The sequence below is a fragment of the Toxorhynchites rutilus genome, chromosome 1, assembly GCF_029784135.1.
Source record: "Toxorhynchites rutilus septentrionalis strain SRP chromosome 1, ASM2978413v1, whole genome shotgun sequence".
NCBI classification, from domain to species: domain Eukaryota; kingdom Metazoa; phylum Arthropoda; class Insecta; order Diptera; family Culicidae; genus Toxorhynchites; species Toxorhynchites rutilus.
The window spans coordinates 102,355,617-102,378,303 of record NC_073744.1 but is presented as its reverse complement, the minus strand read 5'-3'; the positions used below and the strand labels follow the sequence as shown (position 1 = coordinate 102,378,303).

General features: G+C 39.5%; 1 protein-coding gene across 7 annotated transcripts in view; it reads left to right on the top strand.

The window, feature by feature from the left end:
- The window catches only part of LOC129765374 (calpain-D), a 430,542-nt gene that overhangs the window by 138,219 nt on the left and 269,636 nt on the right, over positions 1–22,687 (top strand). For all 7 annotated transcript variants that reach the window (XM_055765698.1, XM_055765636.1, XM_055765679.1 and 4 more), the window contains 4 exons: positions 7,127–7,260; positions 11,996–12,136; positions 12,198–12,431; positions 15,366–16,547. In XM_055765698.1, coding sequence (XP_055621673.1) covers positions 7,127–7,260; positions 11,996–12,136; positions 12,198–12,431; positions 15,366–16,547 — 1,691 coding nt within the window. The remainder of the gene's footprint in view (positions 1–7,126; positions 7,261–11,995; positions 12,137–12,197; positions 12,432–15,365; positions 16,548–22,687) is intronic.

The window sequence follows — 22,687 nt, the reverse complement described above, 5'->3', positions numbered from 1 at the left end:
CGGCTCAATATGTATTGCGAATGTGATCAAGAATGCATTGCTCGGTTCCAACAGTCACCTCAGAAATAAACTCACAGCCGCAAACCCGATCATCAATTGAACGTTTATATATTCTCTCTTTCTGTCGAACGTGCGAACGTGAAAATATGCTATTTCCATTCTACCATTCGTGCTCATAACCATCCTTTAATTCCGGCTAATATGACTGTAGTTTTAATGTCATTTGACATTAAAACTGCAGTGGTTTGCTTTCATTTTCTATCTTTATTCTGCATTCAAGCGTAGCTGCACCCATACATCCACCTTCTCACTCACACATCCATACACGATGAATGATATTTAGACGGATTGCTTAGATCAAAGCAACCGAAAAACTCTCCCCTATCAAGTGCGAATGTGTTGAATGAACGTTTTAAGTGGTGAACGTTACCCGTGAACACTGTTGTTTAATTACGGGACGATGGATAGCTAATGAATAAGAAGGAAAAAAACCAAATGTCATATGACATTTTTAGTTCGACGGTACTTTGACTGTTCATGTTATGATGTTCATTAATGACACAGTACATACGTCTTCATAAATAGTCATACGATGGTAACCATTAGGGGCTGTCCACATACCACGTGGACATTTGCATTTTTGGAAAATGAGTAAAAACCCATTAAAACACAAAATTTTAAGTTTCTTCGTTACTCCTAAAAGATACTTGGTTCCATTAATTTGAATATTTTACAACTGCATCCATTTTACACGCAATTCTGTATGAAAAACAGACATTATTATTCTAAGTCTAACTATTCTCGATATGAAACAACATGTATAGAAAGTTATATCTCATGAAAAACCATTTACGTATACCGTGAAATTTCAATCTCAATCGTTTATTTTTTTATAGTTTTGGGTTATGGGCGTCTATGCATACTCCGTAACTATGAAAGTTCGATGAAAGGAAGTTTACATGAGATATTTTTAGAATATAGATTCCACTGCAAAATTTCAATGATGTGAGAAAAAAATATGAACGTTCGACTGAGCTGCACTCTCAACCGGCTCAATCCGTTTATTGATAAATACGAAGAGTTTTGAAATTTTTGAAAATGTAACAGATTTTATTTAATTTGATTGCATTTAAAAGATATATTTGTTCTTCCTGTCCACGTGAGTTAAGTCTGTACCCCCTCCCCCCTCTCCATGGACAGCTACCCCCTAAAGTTGTCCACGTCGTATGTGGACAGCCCCTTAGCAAGACTGGCTGCGTCAATTATAGAATCACATTACGAAAAGTTAAATTTAGCATTTATTCTTCTTATAATCCTTACAAAAAAGGCACTTAAACACTAGTGTCTAAATAGTGACTGGGGTTTCGTTCCAACTTTCTGATGCTGTCCAGTTGTTCTTTTACCTACGCTACGTTCTACTTGGTTCTAATGGTACGTTGGTATTGGTGACAAAGCAATGATGGTGGCTTAATGATGACGTGGCTTGGTGATAGCGTGGCCTGTTGATAGCGTGACAAGACAGTGATGTGCGTAACTATATATATAAATGGTCAAGTAAAGCTTAGTACTATATGTTTTGAATAATCAAATAACATGAAGTGAAAATTTTCATTCATCTTTTAACAGTTTAAAACTGCCTTCGGGCTTTCTCATCCGACAGAGATTAATCTTAGAGAGGTAGCCACCAAACACTGTGTATGTCCGGAGCCGCTATACATACGCTTGCACATTGAAACACACGCAATAATATTTGTCTTGCATGAAACGTGCCGTGCAGGTTACGCTACGTGCCTGATAGTATAATATTACCTTTACTTCGCTGCATACATTTTTATTTTCAGTTTGCCTTCCTGTCGTGCTTTTCCGGCAAGCGTGGTGCGGTTGTCGCATAATTTGCGTGATTTTGTGTGTGACACTTTATCGTTGCAGCACATCTGACTAATGATGCTACAAGTTTTTACTAAAATAAAAACAGACCGAAAAGTAGAACATTTTTTTTCGATGTTTACCCATATAATTTTCAGGAATATGGAGAGGTTTTGACGTAGAACTACGTCTTTCAGGAAGGGTGCCAAATCAGAGAACAGGTCACGTTTTTATGAAATAAAGTTCACGTTAATAACTATTTTCACTGTGAACGAATTCTCATAATTTGCATACCAATCGAATCGGAAATTCTCTAAGATTTGTTTGATATGCTATACATTACAATTCACTAATATCTAAACGGTTTAAATTCAAGAAAACTGGAAGAACTTCTTTTTTTCCATGCATTTGTTCTGCCGATTTGTGTGCTAACCCTACCCGTAATTCGAATGCTTATAACTCGAACATTTCTTAACAGATCAGAAAGATCTTTGCATCAATTAATAGGAAATATTTCTACGCGTCTATCACAATTAATAAAATGTTATTTTTAATGAGATGAACACTTGAATAACTAACTGCCAAGTTTTGATTGGCCCGATTCAAGGTTTCCCCAACACAGACTTCAAAATCGATGTACCTGTGGAAATCCGCCCTGCAAATATACATGCAAGTAGGGGGTATTTCGGTTCCCACCGAGCTGTGTTTCTCTAATACGGACTTCAAAATCAATGTGCCTGGGGAAATCTGCTTTGTCAAAAAATGCAAGTCAGGGGTATTTTTTCCCACTGAGCTGAGTTTCCCTAACACGGACTTCAAAACTGATGTACCTGGGGGAATCCGCTTTACAAATACATGCAAGTCGGGGGTATTTTTTGGTGTTGAGTACTTTTGTACTCGCTTGTCGTTGTGCAGACCGGAATATGTTTCCCTAAAACGAACTTTAACCGTTTGAGTACGGGGGAGCGCTATAGCACTTCTCTTGTTGTATGCGAAAAGTGCGGGGAGCGCGATAGCGCTTTTCTTGTTCTATGTTATTATTTTTGACTCAGCACCACTTAACGTAGGATTTCGTCTTTCGGGGACATTTTTTCAAGAGTACTTCACGCGCTTTGTGCAGCAAACCATTATGGTTGCAATTGCAATGCAATTGTTTAAATATTATTTTTCATTATTTTAAAAAAATAATTTATGTACAGATAAGGGAGTTTATGTTAGTAAATTTTATAAACCTCATTTTTTATGTGTTTTTTTCCTATTAACACAACTTATGTGACCTAATAGGATGTCTAAGCTCTTTAGTTTTTTTTAAATATACCCTAACTTATCCGCATTTTTGGCATATGCTAACAAAATTTGCTCCGCACTCAAACGGTTAATACAGAGAAGCCTGGGAAAATCGCCATTTCAGATACTAGAGGTGAATGAACATTCGCGGTTCAAGAACTACGTAAACATGATATGTGCAATAATTTCAGAGGGAAATGTAAAATACAATGATCGTTTGACAATTCTTCCGTTCACATATTTCTGTAGTCCTAGGCATTATATCAAACGTAAAATACGTTCATCAAATTTATTTGTAACCATGAACATAATCTATTACAAACATTTCAATGTATTCTAAAATAATATTCGAAGTGGTAAACGAGTGGATTGCATAATATAATTGCGTAGTTCTACGTCGAAAATATGCGGTCGTGTCCTAGATACAACCCCTTACAATTTTTTAATATTTACGTATGTATATCTGAAATTTCATGAAAGTAGAGGATCAGGGTTGAGAACTTATGAAAACTAACGATGAGATTAGTAAAACTTAACAATTGATCATTTCCCGATAATGTCGAGAACGGACAACGACAAGCCAAGTAATCCGAATTAAGGCACGTAGCCTAAATGACACGTACCGGTACATGCAGACAAAACATGGTGTATTAATATTATCAGGCGTAGCGGCTTCTCTGTACGGACCGGCGGCGCAGACGGACCGGAGAGATTTGTTTTCGGAGCGAGAGAGTAAATTCGCGTTGACAACATTGAGCTTCGTATCACCATTTTAGGAAGCTACAATAACTTATAAGGCTGATGTCATATTAGGCGGATTCGCCGCCGCGGATTCCGCGAGTAAAACCGCAGCGGAGGATACGATAGATGTGAGATGCGTGCACACCGGGCTCATCCAGTGAGAATCCAGCCGATAACAGCGCTGTTTCGGACAGTAGAATTACCAGATCCTTGACAGCTTTATCGTTTTTATCGGCTCATTGTCTATGGATAAAATTTACTCTTTACCAATCTGTCGATTTGTTCTTCTGTTGCCTGATCAAAGCCGGAAAGATACAACCAAATTTGTTCTCTTTCCGTTCTACCGCTAATGGAATAGATTCATCGGGAGCGATGTCTTCGGAAAAGCTCTGGACGTTTCCTTGACGACACAGAAAGTTCGGGTCTTGATACTCGAGGTGTTTGTGTCAGGTTCTATGTAGAGCAATTCCACATTGAATCGTCCTAAAATGCAGATTTTAAAAACATGTATTTTCGATTCGAATGGAAGTTTGTATTCCGTTTGGGTTGAAGAAAATAGGAGTTTTCACAGCAATTGGTTTTTTTTGACTCAAGGGTAACTTTTGAAAAGGGTGTATCGATTTCAGTAAGAGAAATCTTTGATAATTTATAACTCAAAAACTATGAGTCGTATCAAAAATAGTGCCTTAGAAAGATTTATAGAGTATTGATGTGAAAATGTGAAAAAATATACACTGAGAAAAAAATAGTACTCTTTTTTTATTTACAAAATAACTTTCATTTGCAATAATTAAAATATATATATTTTTTTTTATTTTTTCATATAAAATAGAAGTTTAAAATAGAATAATAAAATGAGTCCAAGATGGTAAAACTATTTTTGACGAACATTGTGGAACATCGAATTTTCATGAATTTTGAAAATTACGAACTTTTGTATGTTAACAATCATTTTCAGCCACAAATTATGAATCCTGATGTGATTTAAAATTAAAAAAGCTCTTCATCAATCTCCTTGATTATTTACTCGCAGCCTATTATGATATTATGATAACAACGATATTCAATCTCTCGGTTCAGCAAAGCGAATTTCCAACCCGTTGGAAATTTTCATATATGTTTCCGGTGCATAAAAAAGGCGACAAACGCGATGTTGGTAATTACCGCGGTATCACGTCCTTGTGCGCATGTTCTAAGCTGTTCGAGATAATAGTAAATGGATCTTTGTTTGCTTGTTGCAAATACTATATCGACACACAACAGCACGGTTTCTACCCAAAGCGATCGGTATCCACCAACTTGGTGCAGTTCACATCGTTTTGTTTACGAAGTATGGACTCGGGATGGCAAGTTGATGCTACATACATGGATTTGAAAGCTGCTTTCGATTCAGTGAACCACGAAATTCTCCTCGCTAAACTGGATAAACTCGGTGTTTCATCAAGAAGTGTTAATTGGTTCAGATCCTACTTATTAGATCGCTCAGTTCGGATCAAGATTGGCCTCTCAGAATCGGAGACGTTTTCCAACAATTCTGGAGTCCCGCAAGGCAGTAACTTCGGGCCGCTATTATTTTCATTATTATTGAATGATGTTTCGTTGCTGAAACCTCCGGAATGACGTTTCTTTTTTGCTGACGATGCAAAAATATTCAAATTGGTCAAATGCCATTCGGACTGCCAGGATCTGCAAACTTTGGTATGTACCTTTGCAGATTGGTGTTCCAGAAACTGCTGAGTGTCAGTGTCGAAAAATGTAACGTGATCTCCTATCACCGCAAAAATCAACCGATCATCCATGACTACATCCTGTTTGGTTGTCATCTTGACCGAGTACAACACCTCAAGGATCTCGGAGTTATCCTGGATAGCGGACTTTCTTTTCGGAATCACTATCACGATATTGTTGCCAGAGCCAATCGCCAATTGGGCTTTATATTCAAAATTTCCGACGAATTTCGCGACCCACTGTGTCTCCGATCCCTGTACTGTTCACTTGTCCGATCAATATTGGAATCAAACTCAGTAGTATGGTGCCCCTATCACACCAGATGGATCGCCCGTATTGAAGCTATTCAAAAGAAGTTCGTCAGATACGCCCTCCGATTTCTTCGTTGGCGCGATCCTCGGAACCTGCCACCCTACGAGGATCGTTGTCGTCTGTTGAATACTCAACCACTTGAAGTTAGACGCATAGTCGCTCAAGCTACATTTGCTGGGAAAATATTCTCAGGAGACATTGACTGCCCACCAACTGAACATGTACGTGCCTGAAAGACCATTACGCCAACGTGATTTTCTGCTGTTGGATCCACGAAGCAGAAATTATGGGTTGCATGAGCCCATCCGTTCGATCTGTCAGCATTTCAACGACAATTTCAATCTCTTCGATTTTAATATTTCTGCCAACAATTTCCGACAACGGCTTCTCGACCTATTTCGTACTGCTGGCCAACTAAGATTAGCATAAGTTTTTTATTCATTGAGACAACAATTGTCAGTTGAATTGAGAAATAAATACAAATATGAAATATAGCTTACGTGCATGCAAAGAAAACCAAAGCATGGTAAACCGTAACCTTACTTGTACGATGAGGCGAACATTATAACACATACGGTAGAGGAACAGGTACGGAACAACAACATTAGTTCAAAACAATGGATGAAATGGCTCCTACATAACAGAAACATTTCAGAAACGTTTCAAATAAAATCACAAGAAGTTCGAGTAAGAACTCGACTCGATTAAATTCTCTCGATTTACAAAATACGAAATTGTACTCAATATTCTATCCCAGTTTAATTTGGTTTGCATCCCTGATATTTTGTTTTGGGTAACGTTTCAGAACCGTTTCAAAATATACTCCATTCGATTTACATAATATGTTGAATAGCTGAATATAAATTTTGAAAAAAATATCAAGCAAGGCTAAGGGAATGAACGTATATCCGGGTTTTTTTTACGAGGACGCTAAATAACACGTAAAGAATCCGCGTAAAAAACGCGTTAATTGGAAAATCCGCGGAAAAACTTCCGCAAAAACGCGTTAATTGGAGAATCCACGTAAAAAACATCGTAAATGAAACCGCGTGAAAATTTTTTAGTGTACAGAACAAAATTTTAGTCCTTCAGAAGAAAACATCTATTTACATGTCATAGCACTACGACTCGATCTACACAATCTCACATCGTTGCAAAAAAGTCTTGTAATACCATTTGTTTTTATTTACAGATCACAGTCCCAATCAGAATGGATCTGCACACATTGTTTCCACGTTCATAATTCGACATTTGAAGAATATTGTGACAGTTGTCACGCTCCGAGAGTAAATTTGGAGACCGTTACTAAATGTAACAAAGTATTTGGTAAGTAATACAGTAGTCGTTCGGGTCTCCCGTGTCCGAATGATTAGCGTCACACATTGTCATGCCGAGGTCTCGTGTTCAATTCCCGTTCTGGCCGGAAGGTTTTTCGACAAAGAAAGTTCCCCCGACTTGCACTGTTACACGCATATTCTAGGGATTGTCACTCAGGATGCGTGTTATTCGGCATCAGGGCCCGAAATCTTCGAAGATGAAAAATGAATTTCGACTATCCTCTCAATTCACATTTCCACAATCTACGTTGAGATGGCGAAATTCATCAAGGAACGTTACTTTCTTCAAGAAGAAGAAAGTAGTCGTTCGCTGACTGGGTGTTCTTTAATTAGACTACTCTTAAACTAGGCGTACATTAACTGGAGCCATGACATAACTAATACTGGATCATTACTTTTAAAAAAAAATCGAGGGGTTGTATCCGAGACAGAACCGCTTAGAACGTAGGACTACGCAATCTTTTTTTCGGAAATTTGTTGGTTTATCATTTCGGATATTGTTTGCGAATACGTCGAAATTTCATAAATAACTTTTTAGTAAAAAGTTCCTGAAAAGGTTTAATGGCTTTCTCGACTCTCGGTCAAAACCGTCAACAATGCTAGGAGCTTGTTGAATCAGCACAGAACCGATGCGCAAGAGAGCAAATACGAATGGCAACTAAAAGTATCGAAGTACATGTACAGGAAATGAACAAGTTCTAGGGTTCGCACAACGTTAACAAGCAACACCCACAAAGCTAAACACTGGTGGCTAGAAGCGACCTCGTTTGTACACTTCTCCTTTTTCGCCTGCTTTGCTTTGGCTCGGATGGTTGTGTTAATTGCAATGCCAGATGCACTTCAAATGAAATATCCGCTAGCGTTCCAGCTCGGGGGGAAACAAAACACAAAACGAGCAGAATAAGTGACCTTCGTTGTTTTGGGCACAGAAAGATTCTGAGAATTTTCCTCAGAGGTGATGCAATACTTATACGCTAGCGGACAGCTTATTTACTATGCACGGGTGGATTCCACTTCGCAAATATTCTCTTTTCGCTATCCGCCTTCGTTGTTTCTATTCTAGCGGCTGCCCGTTATTGACAGCTCTATTCGGGAAAGCACACAAATGGACAGAACAAATGTATGGGGAAATGGGAATTGTTAATCTAGGGAATGTCAAAATTCCCTAGATGCTAGTAATTTGACTAGCTGGTTCGGATTCTACTCACAAAGAAAACGCTACTTCCGTGGACGAATCGAGAGTAGTTTATTTCTGTGATTTCTACAGTTTTTATACTAAAACTATCTCCCCAGTTCTTAATTCTACCCTCACCACACATAGCGATAAGCTACCTGAACATCTTATCACAATAATAACTGCCTGTTGGTGCGCAAGGGTATTCATTACTTCTCTTTTGCCTTGGTGCCAAACTCTTTTTGCCTGCGTCATTTCAGTTATTCCTGCCATGTGTTCTACCTGCTTATCCTGCAATCTCTTTTTGCCTGCGTCATTCTAAGTACCTATTTTCTAGTTGTTTTCTCCCTTTCTCGCTCCTATACGAGATACGGGGAAAACATGTGTTTCATAATTCAGTTTCTCCTATTCTCGCCGTTGCTCGAGATAGGGAAACACATATTTCTTTTATTATCCCTAGATCGTAAACAAATTTTACCACCGGCTCTGATTTGACATTTCCGTCCGTAACATTCCGGCCCTGATAAATCAAGTAGATTTATAAAACCTGATACGGACGGTACATTCATATGAGTGCAATTTTCTTTGTTATGGCAACCTGCTTCTATTCTATCTTTCATTCCTGATTTCTAATGGTATTTAATTGTATCGTATTATCTCTATGGTCCTTGTTTGGCACTAAAATTTTAAGATGTATTTTTTGTTTTTATCAAAGCTTATATCTAATGAACTTTATTCATTTTTTTTTCTTATAAATGGCTCCTACGTGTCATTTTGTTCTTCTTGATTTTCATATATTTTTACCGTAAGAGTTCCTTATAACCTTCAACAGCCCTACTTTTTCCATTATTTATTTCAACTTGGTTTGTTGCATTAAATGACTCAATACATTATATTGTGGTTTGATTATGAAATACAAATTATTGGCCATCATTACAGTGCCATTTTCCCATATAAAATTTATATTCATTTAAAATCAAAATATTAATTATTCATTTCCTCCTACGAAAGCCCACTCACCTTACATTTCCTTTCCGGGTCATCGCTTGTTGTCATACTGGAAATCCAAGTAGCTTCATTGCTGCACAAATCGGTTGGTAATCACCTTTCATGCGTCGTCGGTGATAATAGTAACGAGGGGTGTGGTAGTGGTCCGGATTTCCAATGGCGCCTTTGTATACCGGATGTAACTCAGACTCAGTCAGCAGCATTCCACATGTGCTGCTCATTTTTTGGATCATCTTTGTCGGCTTGCATTCAAGCTGCTCGGAAATTTCTTCATTTGATTCAGTCAGTGGCATTTGTTCAACTTCAGCTTTCTGTGCAGCGATTGGTGTTGCAATAGAGCTTTTGTTTTCAACAACCGAATTTTCGACTGGGAGATCCGGTTCTGTTTGCTCACTTTCCCCACATGCGCGATTTTCTTTTACCACAATTCCATTACCAGATAATTCGCTCGGTGCCTTCACTGTATCGCACTTAACAGCAGATTCTGGATCTTTGCACTCAGCTGTCTCAGTAGCTAATGCATTCCTGGCGGGTTGTAATGGTTCCTTCACTCGATACATTCTGATCTGAGGAAGCTGTATACCATGGGCCGCTGCTATGTTGTTGATGGAAGCCTTGTATCTGGAGCTTCGTTCTTCGAATTCTTCCAGCTTTGCGATCTCTCGTGTTTCCACTTCGGCTTCCCACTTATCATCTTCGGCCGTCCATCCTCGCTCAATTCTTGCCGCAAACTCTTTGTCATGCAGTTCCCAGCTGGCATACAGAGCGACTTTTTCGGCTTGACACTCGTTATCCAGAAGTCTCAGGAGTTCGATGGATGAACGAGCTAGTTCAACGGATAAACATATTTTAATTTCATTGGATGTCATTTTTGTTACCTTAATTCTTAATGAGGCGCCTGGATGCCTTCGTCCCCTTCGAGCGTGGCACCTAGTTGCCTACGCCTATCTGACCGGCCCTGGTGCCGGGTTTTTAATTATTGGCGAGACGCCTGGTTGTCTCCGCCGCTATATGATTTTATTGCTCAACTTGGTATTTGTCCGTCTTGCAGGACCAATTACTTTTATGTGTTGCCTTTCCTGGCGATCTGTCCGTCTTGCAGGACCGATCTACTGTTTTCTGAGATATGCGCAATTATGCCTCTTGGCTTTTAGGTGGTGTCCTCATGACAGCCTCACCTTGTTCGTCTTTACAATACCGAACCACTCCGTACTCCGATGGGCGCAAATCAAATTTAAACAGGACTGCTCAGATTCGTTCAGAAAAGTTCATCTTCAATGTGAGTAAGTTGCGTGAGTTCAATTGTTCCTCTCTGGAGCCACCATTGTTAATCTAGGGAATGTCAAAATTCCCTAGATGCTAGTAATTTGACTAGCTTGTTCGGATTCTACTCACAAAGAAAACGCTTCTTCCGTGGACGAATCGAGAGTAGTTTATTTCTGTGATTTCTACAGTTTTTATACTAAAACTATCTCCCCAGTTCTTAATTCTACCCTCACCACACATAGCGATAAGCTACCTGAACATCTTATCACAATAATAACTGCCTGTTGGTGCGCAAGGGTATTCATTACTTCTCTTTTGCCTTGGTGCCAAACTCTTTTTGCCTGCGTCATTTCAGTTATTCCTGCCATGTGTTCTACCTGCTTATCCGGCAATCTCTTTTTGCCTGCGTCATTCTAAGTACCTATTTTCTAGTTGTTTTCTCCCTTTCTCGCTCCTATACGAGATACGGGGAAAACATGTGTTTCATAATTCAGTTTCTCCTATTCTCGCCGTTGCTCGAGATAGGGAAACACATATTTCTTTTATTATCCCTAGATCGTAAACAAATTTTACCACCGGCCCTGATTTGACATTTCCGTCCGTAACAGGAATGCTTCCAATTTTCATCAATTTAAACTATATACAGACTATGGGTTTGTAATGTATAGCATATCAAACAAATCTTTAAAAAAATCCGATTCGATTGATACGCAAATCGTTAAAATCCTTTCGCAGCAAAAATAGTTATTAACGTTAACTTTATTTCATAAAAACATGACCTGTTTTCTGATTTGGCACCCTTAATGAACGACGTAGTCCTACGTCAAAAGTCTCGTTAGAACGGATTCGTACGAAACCAATGATACCTTCTCCAAACGTGTTCGAATCAGAGCGTTCCACCAAAAACAAATACGACCGTTAACAAGAATAAGGGTGATTGTTACAAATACCTTTTTTGGTACGATGAATTTGATTTTTCATTAGAAAACGAAAACAAAGACTTGATAACAAGATATTATTAGAGGCATTCCTCTAATAACCCGCACCAATTGTCTCCCAGCCACGACACTGCTTTGAATCTTGAAAGATAGAAAATTACCGAACTTCTGCCTTCTTTCTGAAATATGGAATCGAAAATGAATTTTTCTCCGAATAGAAACAGCGAAACAAATTTAGTTTTTTATCATCGTCAAGTTCGTTCGATATTATACCATAAAACTCTACATCTGCAAACAGTTAATTGAATTGACATCAGTTAATTTTTTTTTTTCAACAGATGACCGCGATGGGTATAACTCAACACTACTTCAAGATGGTATTACTGAGCAAGGAACACCAAAGACTGCAATATCGACCAAAGCGAAAGTTCCAATTGCTGTGGGTGAACCAGACTTAGAGGAAGAATATTCTGCAACAAGTTCGTTTCGTCATTGTATAATACTACTGCTAGGTGTGTTTCAAATATCGTTTTTTTCTAGCAACAAGTATGCCAGATCATGAATGGACCTGTAAAAAATGTACATTAGTTAACAATCCAGCAGTACTGGCATGTATAGCTTGTGGAGGATCGAAACTGAGGAGCATTTGTATTGTACAAGAAACTACGCTGAAAAAGGGTGAATTTTGGTCTTGCATCAAATGTACACTTAAGAATTCATTGGTAGACAGTATATGTGGCGCTTGCAAATCGTCTAGAACTACCAACTACCCAGGTATGCACAACAAACTTTCTACAACAGTGGGGTCTTTGTGACCCCGAATTGATCTTATAACACCGAGCAAAATAACGTATTTTGTAAATCCAGAAAAATTTATCAATTCGAGTTTTTGCTCGAACTTGCTGTGTTGCAAATTGAATATTTTGAAAGCGGTTCGGGATTATTTTACAAGGCTCAAACCAAACCAAACAGCTCGAGATTAATGGGCCCTATTATATAAATCGAATCGAGGATTCGATACAATCACTATCACTATCCCACCGAGCAAAATCTCATTTTTTTGTAAATTGAGATAATCTCGTACCAAGCTCGAGTTTCGTGTGTTGTGATCGCATATATTTAGGCGTTTCCGAAATGTTTCTCAAAAAAAATATATCAGAGACATAAACCTTATCAATTTAATTCTCTGAAGCTATGCGGCGAGCAAACCAAACAACTCGGAAAATTCTGGCAGTTGCACCGATTTTTTGTAAATTGAGATAATCTCGTACCGAGCTCGAGTTTCGTGTGTTGTGATCGCATATATTTAGGCGTTTCCGAAATGTTTCTCAAAATAAATATATCAGAGACATAAACCTTATCAATTTAATTCTCTGAAGCTATGCGGCGAGCAAACCAAACAACTCGGAAAATTCTGGCAGTTGCACCGATAGTTATCACTCGGTCGATGCTATCGAATTGCTCGATATCTATAATATTAAATTAGAGTTTACGAGCAAAATTCTTATCGACTCGATTTCTATAATAGGGCGTATTATGTCAACTGCACCGATAGCTTTCGCTCGGTCGATTTTTATTTATTTATTCACAATGATTCAACATCAGATTTGATTCACAACTTTTCACCAATAAACCCGATCCAACCTGGTCCAACCACCTCGCTCGGTGGCTTCCTGTCTTTCTTGTTCCTACCGGATTCGATGCGAACACCATCTTTGCAAGGCTGCTGTTCAGTAATCTTGCAACATGCTCTGCCCATCGCTCTCGTCCAGCCTTGGCGACTTTCTGAATGCTAGGTTCACCGTGGAGTTGCGCCTGAGCACTCGGCGTTCGAAAACGCCAAGCGCTTGTTAGTCCTGTTCAAGCATCGTCCATGCTTCATGCCCATAGAGAACAACCTTTCGAATTAGGAATTTGTACATGATACACTTCGTACGGGGTCGGAGTTTGATGGACCTCAAGGATTTGCGGAGCCCGTAGTAGGCACGACTTCCATTGACTATGCGTCTTCGAATTTCACGGCTGTTGTTATCATTATCAGAGAGCCAAGGTGGACAAATTCCTCTACCACCTCGAGCTCATCGCAGTAGATCACAACACTACTACCAAGAAGAACTCTGTTGCGATAAGTCCCTTCTGCTAGCATGTATATGGTCTTAGACGCATTGATACCAAGCCCAATCAACCCGGCTTCGTGTTTCAGTTGGGTATACAAGTCGATTACCGTCGCATGCGTTCTTCCGATTATGCCCAGATCGTCGGCGAAGCAGATTAAATGCTTGTCACTACCTCCCCGTGCCGGGATTGGGTTGTTTACGCGCCTGCTGCCTTCCTTGGATGTGGTAGTCATTTCTCAGGCTCCCTCTCCGCGTAACACCTTCCAGCGCCAGGTTGGAAGGAAGACAAGAGAGTCCGTCGCCTTGTCAGAGTCCCCTGTGAGTCTCAAATGATTCCGACAGCTCACCTGTGATCCGCACATCAAACATCGTTGCCTGAATCAGTTTTGTCAGCTTTCGGGGAAAGCCGTGTTCATCCATGATCCTCCATAGCTGTCGTCGGTCGATTGTATCATATGCAGCCTTGAAGTCAACGCTTTTGGAGGATCTATCGCAGTGTAAAAATGTAAAAATGAAGAACTTCCGCGATTATCGAGAACGATAAAGCAGCCATCTCCTCGCACTCTTTTTCTTCCTGGCGGCGGTTTTTTCCAGAAAGAGATGTGTTTGCTGCCTTCGCTTCAGTCTGTATCGTTTCACGTTTTGTCGGGTCGCTTGTTGCAGCATGGCTGCGCGTGCTGCATCTTTCTCGTTCAGAAGCCCTCAGCACTCGTCGTCAAACCATTCGTTCCGTTGTCCTCGTTGTTCATACCCGATGACGGTCTCTGCTGTTCTGCTAATTGCTGCTTTCAAGGTGTTCCAGCATTCATCGAGGGGATTCGTCTAACTGCGGTAACACAGCTTCAAGGCGTTGCGAGTATGTTGCAGCAACGTTCGGCTCCTGTAGTCATCGTAGGTGGTACCGTGGTGAGTGCTGGTGTCTTATGTTATGGACGACTGACAGTGTAAAACGCAGTTCGACGTCGATGATCCAACCGCCGATCAAAATATGGCCAATTTGTGTTTCTGTTTACTGTGGTGATCTCCAGGTGTAATGGTACTGAAGGTTGTGCTGGAAGAAGGTGCTACGTATGGCCATATTCTTAGAGACAGCGGAGTCGATAAGTCTTAGCCGTTTTCGTTGGTTCTATGATGAGCGCTGAACCTACCAATTACCAGTCTGAACTCCTTCTCTTGGCCGACCTGAGCGTTCAAATCACCGATGACGATTTTGATGTCGTGGTTTGCCACCACCTCTATGGTGAACAGATACTCGAATAGGCCCACTTCCCTGTCAGCATACGACCAAGATCCCACCGGGGTTGGTTACCTATCTTCACTATGGTTTCTCGTACCCCAGCCCCAGGACAGGAAGCCAAGGACCACGAATGGGGTCTATTTTATGCCTGCAGGTACGCGAAGTTCCGATGGTACGCTTAGTCCAGTAATTCACCAACTCACTCGGTCGATGCTATCGACTTTGTTCGGTGTTTTATTTTATTTCTATTTTTTTTATTTTGTTTTAAAGACAAACTTAACAGACAGACAGACAGAAATCCATTATATATATCTATAGTATAATCAACATACAATTCTATCTCTCATGTTACAGTTCAAAGACATGTCCCTTACGTTTCTGCGAACGTCGATAGAACGACTCGATGTACGTCTCCGAAACCCGGAAAGGCTGCCGATTGTGGAACCATCTCTAAACGTCATAGCACAGGTTGTTTGTTAGTGAAAAGTTCTGAATTCAACACTAACGCAACGAGTGATCTGGGTGGAAAAACTTGGCAATGCCCAGCGTGCACATTCGAGAATTCATGTGCAAGTGTTGTATGCGACATTTGTTCCAGTCATCGAATGATTAATAAGTGTGCCCAGCAGCAGATTGGTAAAAAAAGTACTGTTTTAAAACACGAAAGTAAACTAATGGAAAATCTACGGCAAACCGAAGAATCAGATGCGTTGAGCAAATGGATTAACATCATACAATATTGTAAGGAAAATAACGATTTATTCGTTGATGATTCATTTCCACCGGCAACCAGAAGTTTATATTATAACCCTGCATCAATTGTAGAAGCCAATCCAGTAGTACAATGGCGTCGACCTCACGATATTAACTGTGACACAGGTTATTTCCCTCCGTGGGCTGTTTTTCGAACGCCTCTTTCATCCGATATATGCCAAGGTGTATTGGGAAATTGTTGGTTACTTAGCGCGCTTGCAGTATTAGCCGAGAGGGAAGATCTTGTACGTGAAGTACTTATTACTAAAGAAATTTGCCCACAAGGTGCTTATCAAGTACGACTTTGTAAGGATGGAAAGTGGATAACAGTGTTAATTGATGATTTACTACCATGTGATAAAAAAGGTCATTTAGTATACTCTCAGGCGAAACGAAGACAGCTATGGGTACCACTCATTGAAAAAGCAGTAGCAAAAATTCATGGTTGTTACGAAGCGCTTGTATCAGGGAGAGCTATCGAAGGCTTAGCTACACTAACCGGCGCCCCGTGCGAGAGTGTACCACTTCAACCTAGCTCAATACCGCTGCCCAGTGAAGATGACTTAGATAGAGATCTGATATGGGCTCAACTTTTAAGCTCAAGGCTAGCCAAATTTCTAATGGGTGCCAGCTGTGGTGGTGGAAACATGAAGGTAGATGAAGACGAATACCAAAGAAAAGGTCTGCGACCTCGACATGCCTATTCGGTGCTGGATGTCAGAGATATTCAAGAACACCGATTATTGAAGCTGCGTAATCCGTGGGGTCATTACTCGTGGCAAGGTAGGTTCCAATCTATTTCTTTCTTTTTTTCTGCTTTTTCAAAAAAAAAATCATCACTGGAAGCAAATTGTCTGATTTTTATATAACTAGCTGGCCCGGCGAATTTCGTCCCGCCAAAAATAAATTATTTTTTGATATTACAAAACAAACGTGCGTGGGTTCAATCGCAGAATTCTTCATTGATTCACTTTTTTTTCACCAACTCGTCATTATAATATAAAGTCAAAATTCTTCAGTCACTTGCAAATAATGTTTCTCCGTTGTATGAAATACTGTTGATGGGAGTGAGAATGGGTTATGCTGGTGAGATCGGTTAAAAAACGAAAAAAGCTGCTATTAGTAATATCTTGACAAATATTGCTAATATTTTTGAAAGCTGTGAGCCGTTGGAGACGTGTTTTCACCTCTTCCAATGCATAACCAAATACTTACTCGAAGTACAAACAGTTACTATTTAATAATTCATCAAAGTTTGATGTATAGCCATCAAATGACACCCTAGAAAAATATTATGCCCGGCATTATACAGAATTATTATAATGTTAAATATTGGACAGAATGATTTTCTTAAGTCTTGCCAGATGAGTCATTGCTGATTTTGAATATCTAAAAATTGGAATTTCAACATTTTCGTAATAATTTCTTATTTAAGTTGAGTGGGAAGCTTTAAGATTTCCAGATAGAAGAAACACACTTCTGAAATAAAGCTGTGAACTTTCTACTATTGAATATGTATCTTTGGAATTGTGTGGTTTGTATTCGGAGGCGGATTGTAAAACTGTATATTACGCGTTTCCGTATTGGAAAACCAGATAGCCTTTATATCTTCGCAGATAATAGAAAAACAAAGTATTACAAAGATTTTAGAGGCAAATGAATTGCAAAGTTTAAAGCCTCTTAAAAACAAAGGACCGACCGACAAGGATTCCAAAATTAAACTTATATGAAATATATGTTTTGTTTTGCTATTCGTTTTTCTGCCACAAAACATCAATGTGGTACAGCAAAGCGTGGCATGGTAAAGCTAGTAAAATTTGAAACAAAATAAACTTAATAAACCTAGAATGATAATTTAATTTATACGCCATTCAGTATTTCCTCAATTATTCCTAGAAAATAACGAAAAATACCCACGTGGACAACAGGGAGAGGGGTATGAAAATGTCCACGGGGGGAGTCTAAAATCGTGCTTTTTCTGTCGTGGTACGCGGACAGCCTCTAATTGAAAGCCTTAAGGACAATCAAAAGAGCAACTTGGGGCATTTATCAGATTACTGTGAAGTCGCTACTAAAGAGCATCTCACATGTTCCAAGTTCACCAGAAACAAAACAGTTTTGAGGAATTTCTCAATTAGTAACGAGAGATAGTTCATGAGAGCGGCACACGGAAATGACTATTTATTCATTTTGGCTTAAGGTGAATGTGGGACGAAGCCATTGTAGAAGTCTAGGTAAAACCACGTGTTCTTATGGGGTAATAGAGTTTGTGAGAGAAGAGCAATTTGTTTCGTTTGTTATTATTTTTGTACGTAAATTCACTGATCAGACTGTGTGGCGCTTCACTGACACAAGTCTTAGAATACATTTGAAAAAATAACAATTCAATACTGAAGTAAAATGTATGAACGATGTGTTCCGATGAACAATTGCAAATATAAATATCTATATATATATATATATATAAAAATCTCGTGTCACGATGTTTGTTAACGAACTCCTCCGAAACGGCTCGACCGATTTTGATGAAATTATACTCAAAATATTTGGTAGGTATGAGAATAGGTTGTAAACTATATATGATACCGATAACTACCGATAACCATACATTTAATACCGAATAGGGTGGCTCTATGCAGAAAAAAATTATATATTTTTTTCAAAAATTTGACTTCATACCATACATATAACCTTAAATTTTGACCCCAATTCCCTATTTTTAATTGCGATTTTATTATTTTTGTGTCAAAAATATTCTAATAATTTAACCGTTGTTCGTTTTTGACGTAGGACTACGTCTTTCATTTCTATACCGGGGTGTAAAATCAAAGTTTCGAAAACGAAAGCGTTACACCGGAGACCGAGATTTTGAGCGTTAATAGCTCCTAAACAACTGAACGAAATGGTATGATAAACACTTCATTCGATAGATAAAATGTCTACGCGTTCTATACTTGTTACTTTTTGATCCAAAAACTTGTTTCAATAGTCTTAAAATTGCTTTCAAAACAGGTTATTGAAATCACCAATCGGTATATAAGCGAGCGCCACTCCGAAATCCACTCAGTTCTAATTGAACAGCGATTGGAGCATGTTGTCGCTGTTGCGGTGAAGCTCTTTATTTATCATGAAAGCGCGGATGAACGGTGTCACCAAGAGCCTGTTTGTGCGCCCTAGGCCAGAAGGGAATCCACCAGGAGGAGAGTGATGCCACAAACGGTTCCCCGGGAAGACATCGCTACACACACATACACGCGCGGAATTCTTTCCGTTTGGATGCCATTCAGCATCGAGAAAGTTCCGGAAATATCTAATCATTTCTGGAAAATAATCTGCCAGTTCCTCTGGGAATTTAAAAATATATGCATGTGAAAGAGTTTATTTTAATGTTTTCTAACCATATAACACAGCGATCAAATACATTTGATTTTGTAATTTTTCAACCAAGTGTAATTAGCAGGAAAGCTTCTGAAGATTATCCTTCCCCATCAGTAGGATATTTCCGTATCCAATATTGTATGCGTACGCAATCGATTATTGCTCAGTCGCCGAAAGTTTAGAGCTCAGAGAGTTCATTCCCCTCTAGTTTGCCTTCCAAATTGCCATCGTAAACCACACCTTCTCTCGATTCAATCACACACAAAAAGCATACTTAAGCGATATTCTGGTGGTGAGACACATTCATTTTTCGTGAGGACATCGACAAGACAACATCGTTGCCTAACGTGCTGGAGGAGGTGGACGGCGAAGGATCGACACATGCACGCGCAGAATTCTTTTCCGTTTGGATGCCATTCAGCATCGAGAAAGTTCCGGAAAGATCTAATCATTGCTGAAAAATAATCTGCCAGTTCCTCTGGGAATTTAAAAATACATTCATGTGAAAGAGTTTATTTGAGTGTTTTCTATCAACGTAACATTGAGAACCAAATATGTTTCAATCAAGTGCTATTAACAGATGGTTATCGAGTTAGCATTAACCACTGGTGGGCTTCCAGTATCGAGGAAAATGTGGAAATATCTAATCGTTACTGAAAATAATCTGCCAGTTCCCCTGGGAATTTAAAAATACATTCATGTGAAAGAGTTTATTTGAATGTTTTCTATCAATGTAACACTGTGACCAAATATGTTTCAATCAAGTGCTATTAACAGATGGTTATCGAGTTAGCATTAACCACTGGTGGGCTTCCAGTATCGAGGAAAATGTGGAAATATCTAATCGTTACTGAAAATAATCTGACAGTTCCCCTGGGAATTTAAAAATTCATTCATGTGAAAGAGTTTATTTGAATGTTTTCTATCCATGTAACACTGTGACCAAATATGTTTCAATCGAGTGCTATTAACAGATGGTTATCGAGTTAGCATTAACCACTGGTGGGCTTCCAGTATCGAGGAAAATGTGGAAATATCTAATCGTTACTGAAAATAATCTGCCAGTTCCCCTGGGAATTTGAAAATACATTCATGTGAAAGAGTTTATTTGAATGTTTTCTATCAATGTAACACTGTGATCAAATATGTTTCAATCAAGTGCTATTAACAGATGGTTATCGAGTTAGCATTAACCACTGGTGGGCCTCCAGTATCGAGGAAAATGTGGAAATATCTAATCGTTACTGAAAATAATCTGCCAGTTCCCCTGGGAATTTAAAAATACATTCATGTGAAAGAGTTTATTTGAATGTTTTCTATCAATGTAACACTGTGACCAAATATGTTTCAATCAAGTGCTATTAACAGATGGTTATCGAGTTAGCATTAACCACTGGTGGGCTTCCAGTATCGAGGAAAATGTGGAAATATCTAATCGTTACTGAAAATAATCTGCCAGTTCCCCTGGGAATTTAAAAATACATTCATGTTAAAGAGTTTATTTGAATGTTTTCTATCAATGTAACACTGTGACCAAATATGTTTCAATCAAGTGCTATTAACAGATGGTTATCGGGTTAGCATTAACCACTGGTGGGCTTCCAGTATCGAGGAAAATGTGGAAATATCTAATCGTTACTGAAAATAATCTGCCAGTTCCCCTGGGAATTTAAAAATTCATTCATGTGAAAGAGTTTATTTGAATGTTTTCTATCCATGTAACACTGTGACCAAATATGTTTCAATCAAGTGCTATTAACAGATGGTTATCGAGTTAGCATTAACCACTGGTGGGCTTCCAGTATCGAGGAAAATGTGGAAATATCTAATCGTTACTGAAAATAATCTGCCAGTTCATCTGGGAATTTAAAAATACATTCATGTGAAAGAGTTTATTTTAATGTTTTCTAACTGTATACAACTGTAGTACAATTTTTAGTTTACATGTCAATTGATCAGCCTTGTGGGCCCGGCAACTTCGTTCAGATTGAATTTTGTTTTTAAGAATGTTTATAACAATGCATCGTTTGTAATCTAATTTACATATGAACCCGGAAGGAGGGAAATATAAAATTTTTAATTGGGAAAATTTGATAACCTACCTAACTACAAGAATAAATAAAACTATGGGACTAGGTTCCGAATGAATACGTGCGGGGACCGCTGGCAAGACTCCCTGAATCTAGTCAGGATTATATTTTTTCGCTCTTCCAGCACCTGAAGACCAGACAACCGGTGGATCTCTGAAATTCGTGCCCTAGGTGGACTGTCCAGGATCATTCGAAGGATCTTGTTTTGGATGACCTGAAGTTTACGGTGGTGGCTATTGGCGCAACTCTCCCAGATTGGCAGACCATACTCAATCACCGGTAAAACGATCTGCTTGTATATCGCAAGTTTATTTTTCCACGTTAAAGTAGACTTTCGATTGATGAGCGGGTAAAGCGACTTGAGAAGCTTGGAACACTTCGTGGATGTTTTGTTCACATGGGAAGCGAAGTTCAAATTCCTGTCCAGGGTGAGGCCCAGGTAGACTACATCATTCGACCAATTTATGGGAGTGCTGCTGAGGTGGACTTTCACGTCATTAGGCGGAACAAGTCGTGGTGATTTGGAGTGTGGAAATATTATGGCTTGTGTTTTCGCCGCGTTGATGCATATCTTCCATGATTTTAGGTAGTCAGAAAGAACATCCAGGCCTCTCTGCAAATTTCTAGTTAACGGACGTATCATTCGACCCTTGTAGATGATAGCGGTGTCATCAGCGAACATCGACAGCACGCCATCACCAGGTAGGGGAGGAACATCAGATGTATAGATGTTAAACAGGATAGGACCTAGGAGGCTACCCTGCGGAACTCCCGCTATGACGCTGAACATATCGGAGAGCGTGTTGTTTAGAGAGACCTGAAAAGTCCTATCCGAGAGATAGTTCCCGATGAACTTGATAAGGAAGATCGGGAAGTTGAAACGTCGTAGCTTGAACACAAGACCATTGTGCCAGACATTGTCGAACGCCTTTTCGACGTCCAACAATGCCATGGCAGATGTTTTGGACATGGACTTGTTCCGCCTAATGATGTTCGTGACACGCGCAAGCTGGCTGATAGTGGAGTGACCTTTCCTGAACCCAAACTGCTCACGGAGGAAGATGTTATTCTGATTTGCAAACTCTAGTAATCGACTAAGAACCAGTTTTTCAAACAGCTTTGAGATTGACGACAAGAGGCTGATGGGGCGATAGCTTTTGGCACTGGTAGGGTCTTTACCAGGCTTGTGGATTGGTATTATTTTGGCTAGTTTCCAGCGAGACGGGAAGTAGCCAAGCTCCAAGCACTTGTTGAAAATCGATACCAAGTGCTCGAAGAAACCAACGCTCAAGTTTTTTAACTCGAGATTGAGCACTCCGTCAAACCCGGCGGCCTTCATTTATCTTGTACTACGGATCGCAGCTATCGCCTCATCAGCCGTTATTCTCGATTACTCGGGTAGAACGATGGGGGTATCAGCGACACTAACCAGAACCTCCTCGACGATAGGCTCGT